General features: G+C 44.0%; 1 protein-coding gene across 5 annotated transcripts in view; it reads right to left on the reverse strand.

Moving 5' to 3' along the window:
* RAD52 (RAD52 homolog, DNA repair protein) overlaps positions 1 to 7,250 on the reverse strand; it is a 43,530-nt gene that overhangs the window by 10,635 nt on the left and 25,645 nt on the right. For all 5 annotated transcript variants that reach the window (XR_001830099.2, XM_017545477.2, XM_017545478.2 and 2 more), the window contains exons 6-7: positions 4,852 to 4,970; positions 3,203 to 3,278 (exon numbers count right to left, since the gene is read on the reverse strand). Coding sequence is in view for 4 of the 5 variants with exons in the window: in XM_017545477.2 (XP_017400966.1) it covers positions 3,203 to 3,278; positions 4,852 to 4,970 (195 nt within the window). In the remaining variant the exon portion in view is untranslated. The remainder of the gene's footprint in view (positions 1 to 3,202; positions 3,279 to 4,851; positions 4,971 to 7,250) is intronic.

A 7,250-nucleotide genomic window follows, 5' to 3' on the forward strand; every position in this document is an offset into this window, starting at 1 on the left:
TAACTACAATAAAATATCACCCATTAGGATGGCTACTCAAAAAATAAAAATAAAAAAAACCAAAAACTCAGAAAATAACAAGTGTTAGTGAGGTTTTAGAAAAATATGAACTCATGTGCACTGTTGGGTGGAATTGTAAAATGGGGTGACTGCCATGGAAACCAGTAGGGCAGCTCTTCAAAAAATTAAAAATAGGATTACCATATGACCCAGCAATTCCCTTCAGAATATATATCTAAAAGAACTGAAAACAGGATCTCAAAGAGACAGTTACACACCCATGTTTACAGCAGCATTATTCACAATAGCCAAGAGGTTGAAAGCAACCCAAACATCCATCAACAAATGAATGGATTAAACAAAATGTGATCTATAAATACATGGATAAATCTTAAGGACATTAATGTTAAGTGAAATAAGCCAATCGGAAAAAGACAAAAATTATGTGATTGCATTTATATGAGGTATCCAGAGTAGACGAATTCATAGAAACAAAGTAGACACACACACCTATCATCTCAGCACTTAGGGAGGCTGAGTGGGAGGATCACTTGTAGCCAGGAGTTTGAGACTAGCCTGGGCAACAGCAAAACTCCATGTCTACAGAAAAAAGTTATTTTATTTTTATTTTATTATATTATTTTGAGACAGAATCTCACTTTGTCTTCCAGGCTGGAGTGCAGTCGCAGATCTCGGCTCACTGCAGCCGCCACCTCCCAGGTTCAAGTAATTCTCATGTCTCGGCCTCCAGAGGAACTGGGATTACAGGCAGGCACCACCATGCCCAGCTAATTATTTTATTTTTATTTATTTATTTTTTTTTGAGACGGAGTTTCGCTCTTGTTGCCCAGGCTGGAGTGCAATGGCGCGATCTCGGCTCACCACAACCTCTGCCTCCTGGGTTCAGGCAATTCTCCTGCCTCAGCCTCCTGAGTAGCTGGGATTACAGGCACGCGCCACCATGCCCAGCTAATGTTTTGTATTTTTAGTAGAGACGGGGTTTCACCATGTTGACCAGGATGGTCTCGATCTCTTGACCTCGTGATCCACCCATCTCGACCTCCCAAAGTGCTGGGATTACAGGCTTGAGCCACCGCGCCCGGCCTAATTTTTTTATTTTTTAATAGAGACAGCGTTTCACCATCTTGGCCAGGGTGGTCTCAAACTCCTGAGCTCAAGTGATCTAAGCACCTCAGCCTCTCAAAATGCTGGGATTACAGGCATAAGCCATAGCACCCAACCTAATTTTTTTTAAAAGAAAAAAAAATCATGGCCAGCCTTGGCAACACAGCAAGACCCCATATCTAAAATAATAGTAATTTTTTAAAAGTTAATTAGCTGGGTCCAGGTGCAGTGGCTCATGTTGTAATCCCAGCACTTTGGGAAGCCAAGGCAGGAGGATCACTTCAGGCCAGGAGTAGTTCAAGACCAGCCCTGAGAAATTCTGTCTCTATAAAAAATAATAATTAAAAAAAAAAATAAATTAGCTAGGTGTAGTGGCACATACCTGGAGTCCTAGCTACTTGAGAAACTGAGGCAGGGGGATCCAGGAGGATCCCTTGGGCCAGGAGTTAAAGGTTGCAGTGAATGATGATTGTGCCCTTGCATTCCAGCCTGGGTGACAAAGCAAGACCTCATTTTCATAAATCAACTTTTAAAAAAAAGAAAGTAGGAGTAGTCACAAGGGTCTGGGGAAAGGGGCAAATGCGGCGTTCTTGTTTTATGGGTATAGAGTCTTAGTTCTGCAAGATGCAAAAGTTCTGGAGATCAGTTTCACAACAACATAAATGCACTAAACATAATCATACACTAAAAATAGTAACAATATTATGTGTTTCATTACAATTTTTTTTTTTTTTTTTTTCGCTCTATTGCCGGGCGCCAGGCTGGAGTGCAGTGATGCAATCTCGGCTCACTGCAACCTCTGCCTCCTGGGTTCAAGCAATTCTCCTGCCTCAGCCTCTCGAGTAGCTGGGACTACAGGCGTGTGCCACCATGCCCAGCTAATTTTTGTATTTTTAGTAGATACAAGGTTTCATCATGTTGGCCAGGATGGTCTCGATCTCTTGACCTCGTGATCTGCCTGCCTCGGCCTCCCAAAGTGCTGGGATTACAGGCATGAGCCACCACGCCCGGCTATTACAATTTTAAAAAAGAAAAGGCTGGGCGAAGTGGCTCACACCTGTAATCCCAGAACTTTGAAATGCCAAGGCGGATGGATCACTTGAGGTCAGGAGTTCAAGACCAGCCTGGCCAGCATGGCAAAACCCCGTCTACTAAAAATACAAAAATTAGCCGGGCATTGTGGCAGGCACCTGTGGTACCAGCTACTTGGGAGGCTAAGGCAGGAGAATCGCTTGAACCCAGGAGAGGGAGGTTGCAGTGAGCCAAGATTATGCCACTGCACTCCAGCCTGGGCAACAAAGTGAGACTCCATCTCAAAAAAAAAAAAAGAAAACTACTGACTAATATCTCTCATAAACATAGATGCAAAAATGCCTAACAAAATATTAGCAAACAGAACCCAATAATGTTTAAAAATGATTTTTTAAAAGGAGTTTTTACAGATGCCCAGTGACACAACTCCGTGTCACTCCATGAGGAAAAGAATCCCTCAGGCACAGGATGGGGATGCTGCCCTGGGTGGTGACATGGCAGGGACCTCAGGGAGCAACATGAGGCAGGAGGAACACTCCAGAGGCCTTTCATCACAATGAATGTCAGGTGCGGCTCCAGGGGTGCTCAGCCACAGACCCCATTCTCCAAAGGCAAATGCTCAGATCATGTGATAGGTATTGACAGAAATAATGGACATCTAAATCTTAATGACACCAGAGCTAAGGAAAAGAAAGAAGACCAACAGTGAGTCTGGGAGTGTCTGGGAAGGACAGCGGTGCTGCAGAGGGCTGTGTGGTAGCTTTGAGGATTCACAGACTACCCCCAACCACAGTTCTCTACCTACAAGTAAAACAAATTCTCTAGACCTCACATTCCTGTCAAATAATGTGATTTTTTTTTTTAAAGTAAAATGATGTGATTAGTTAGTTCCTGGTAGCCCTAACATTCAAAATCTGAAATAAATATTCCAGACCCTCTAAATAGCTGAGTCCTCACTTTTTCTCCTTGCATTCTCCAAATACTCAAACCATAACAGAAGAGTTTGCTGCATTGTAATCACTGCACTCAGCCATGTCTAATATACCTGACGTGGAAGCTTATTCAGTGACCTCAGGTAGTCTTTGTCCAGAATACAGTTTCCAAGTGCATTCCCAAAACTCCTAAGAGTAAGAAAGAAAAAAAAAAAGTGAAACGGTTAAGATTTGTTACACATAAGTATCAAAGAACAGAGTTACAACTTTTGTGCAGGCTGCTTCTTAGGTGCAGCAGAGGAAATGGAACCCGACGTGCATTCCACCGATGTCTGGGAAGCACCTGCCGTGTCACTGCAATGTGTTAGTTTCTAAGAATACAGCAGCGAGAACAAGACACAAATCCCTGCCCACGTACAGGTGATGAGTATGAAAAGACTAAGGCACCACTCACAAAACCCATTAGCCACCTCCTGACATGGAGAACAAATTGCAGAGATTTTTTTTTTCCCCAAAGACTGCTCCAATTTCCCAGCAGGAGTAGGCAACACACACCTGGGGCCTGGAGCTCCAGGGCACAACCTTCCATGACCAAAGTTATTAACATGGGATCTATGGACTCCCCTACAGAATTCATAGGTTTTTCTGGTTCGACTCACTTTAATTCTCAAAGACATTGATATGGTTTGGATGTCTGTCCCCTCCAAATTTTATGTTGAAATGTGTCCTCCAATGCCAGAGGCCTGGTGGGAGGTACTGGATCATGGGATGGATCCCGCATGAACAGCTTACTGCCATCCCTTGGTGATAAGTGAGTTCTCATTCCATTCATGAGAGATCTGGTGGTTTTGAGTCTGGGGGCTGGGCATGACGACTCATGCCTTTAATCCCGGCACTTTGGGAGACCAAGGCAGGAGGATGACTTGAACCCAGGAGTTTGAGTCCAGTCTAGGCCACATAGGGAGACCCTGTCTCTACAAAAAAAAAAAAAAATTAAAAATTAGCTGGGCATGGTGTCATGTGCCTGTGATCCCAGCTACTTGGAAGGCTGAGGTGGGAAGATCACTTGAGCCCAGAGTAATGATAGCTGCACCCTAGCCTGTGCCAACAGAGCAAGAGCCTGTCTCAAAAAATGAAAACAATAAAATTAAAAAGTCTGGGACGTCTTCCCTCTTTCTCTTGCTCTCTCTCTCCATGTTCCCTCTTCGTCTTCTGCCATGATTAGAAGCTTCCTGAGGCCTCACCAGAAACGGATGCTGGCACCAGGCTTCCACTACAGTCCACAGAATCATGAGCCAATTAAACCTCCTTTATTTATAAATTACCCAGCCCCTGGTATTCTATATAGCAATGCAAACGGACAAACACAGACATCCACGTGACTATGTAACCAAGTGAACTGTGCTACCTGTGCACAGCGGAGGACTATTGAGGCGCACGGAGAGGATGAGGGTGCTGTCTATGCACTCGCAGTAGAGGTGGAAAGGTCTCCCACACATTCTGAGTATGGGGAGAAGAGAGAATACACGATTCTACCACTTATTCCCCGCAAGCGAAGCCTGAAGCTGAAACACGGAAAAAATACTAACAAAAGTGGGAAAACAGGGCAGACAGGAACCAGGACAGGGGTGACACTTATCTTCCACGTTGCTTAGATTTTTGAACCATGTGGATGTATTACCTCCTACAAAAAACAAAACCGAAACTTGTTCTGAAGCAAGAGCTGAGATGACGCAGGTTAGACTTCCAGCCTCACGCTCACCTGAGGGCTCGCTTCAGCCCGTCTGTGACTGCCTCCTTCCTTGCCTTCTCCAAAGATAAGGCCTTGGACTTGAGGCCCTCACTAACACCATAACCAACGTCTTCATGATATGAACCATCCTGGGGGCACAAAAGGAGTTCAAACTCAACAAGAAAACAGCAGGCGCACCACAACTCCCCCTTCCCTCAAGCAGAAAAGTTCAAACCAGGAATATACCACCCGGTGGCCTTGCTGCAGCAGGCACAGGCAGAGGCCGGATGAGACTCCATTTCCAGTACTGCTTCCTAGACCTGGTCTGCCTGGATGGACATGAGCCTGTGGTCAAGGTGTCAAGACGATCCTCCCTTCCCAACTTCCCTCTGACACACAAAGGGCACATTAGAAACCCACCCCAAATCCTATCAAGGTGCATTACCCTAAGGTTAAAAATCTCTGGGGTGGCCAGGTACAGTGGCTCACGCCTGTATTCCCAGCACTTTGGGAGGCCAAGGCAGGTGGATCACTTGAGGTCAGGAGTTCAAGACCAGCCTGGTCAACATGGTGAAACTCCATCCCTACTAAAAATACAAAATATAGCCAGGTATGGTGGTGGGCATCTTTAATCCCAGCTACTCAGGAGGCTGAGGCATGAGAATCACTTGAACCCGGGAAGCAGAGGTTACAGTGACCCAAGTTTGTGCCACTGCACTCCAGCCTGAGCAAGACTCCATCTTGAAAAAAATACCTCTTGAGATATCAAACAAAGGGATAATTTGAATATTGGATCTAATGGTCTCTAAGGACTGGAGAGCAAATCCTTTTGTAAGTCAGGTGGTATTCAGTTCCTCCCTTTCACCCAAAGTGAAGGTGGACCTGAGCAAATCATTTGCTTATAAAGAATGAAATACAATGTTTGATGATAGTGCTCTGTGATTTTTTAAAAAACCTCGACTCAGAAAGCACTCAAAGAAATGAGTAACACTGTAACAAAATTCTTTCCATTCTCAGCTACTTACTCATAGAGGGTTTTTCAGTACTATTTAGAAAAATAAGTCAGAAGAGAATGCTGAATTGTTCATTCAAGAAATAAGTAATATTCAACTATGGATATATAAACCAACTGAAAAGAAATAGCACCACCCATCTCATTAAGATATTCATTTTCCATAAATTTTATATTTTATTTTAAATTTTTTATTTTGTGGCAACATTTCAATATCTTTAATTTTTCTAAGTATCAAAATTTTGCTATATTTATGTTTTATCTTCACCATAAACACAATTGTCTGATCAATTGTGTGTTAACAGTAGCTATAACTAAAGCCACAAGAAATCTTTTAATATTTAGAGCCTTAAGTGCATTGAAAATTTACCAAAAATTTTTATTTTAATTCTTTTTTTTTTTTTTTTTTTTTTGGTGAGACAGAGTCTGGGTCTGTCGCCTGGGCCAAATGCAGTGTCGTGATCTCAGCTCACTGCAACCTCAGCCTCCCGGGTTCAAGTGATTCTCCTGCCTCAGCCTCCCAAGTAGCTGTGATTATAGCCGCCCGCCACCACACCCAGCTAATTTTTGTATTTTTAGTAGAGACCGGGTTTCATTCTGACCTCATGATCCGCCCGCCTCAGCCTCCCAAAGTGCAGGATTACAAGCGTGAGCCACCGGGCCCAGCCAAAACTTTTCTTTCTTGTTTCCTTTTTTTCCCACCCAGGCTGGAGTTCAGTGGTGCAATCATAGCTCACTGCAGCCTCGATTTCCCAGGCTCAGGTGATCAGCCTCCTGAGTAGCTAGGACTACAAGCATGCACCACCATGCCTGGCTAATTTTTTGTATTTTTAGTAGAGACTTTTTTCACCACGTTGCCCAGGCTGGTCTCAAATCCCTGGATTCAAGCAATCCTCCCACCTGGGCCTCCCAAAGTGCTGGTATTATAGGAATGAGCCACTCCGCCTAGCCAAACTTTCAGCCATAAATATGTATTAGGATAAAAACCAGTGGGGAAATAGGATAGAAATATGAGTTCAGATAAAGAAAGAACAATGTAAAATTTCTAATGATTAAAAAGAAAAAAGCTTGTTCATTGTATTTCTTCATAAATGATAGATCTAATCCTCTGTAGTATTTACAGTCCACTGGAATATTTAAAGATGTAACATATTGGGCCGGGCGCGGTGGCTCAAGCCTGTAATCCTAGCACTTTGGGAGGCCGAGGCGCGTGGATCACGAGGTCAAGAGATTGAGACCATCCTGGTCAATATGGTGAAACCCCGTCTCTACTAAAACTACAAAAAATTAGCTGGGCATCGTGGCGCGTGCCTGTAGTCCCAGCTACTCAGGAGGCTGAGGCAGGAGAATTGCTTGAACCCAGGAGGCGGAGGTTGCGGTGAGCCAAGATCACGCCATTGCACTCCAGCCTGGGTAA

The sequence above is a fragment of the Cebus imitator genome, unplaced genomic scaffold (genome assembly GCF_001604975.1).
Source record: "Cebus imitator isolate Cc_AM_T3 unplaced genomic scaffold, Cebus_imitator-1.0 Scaffold179, whole genome shotgun sequence".
In the NCBI taxonomy this organism is placed as follows: Eukaryota; Metazoa; Chordata; class Mammalia; order Primates; family Cebidae; genus Cebus; species Cebus imitator.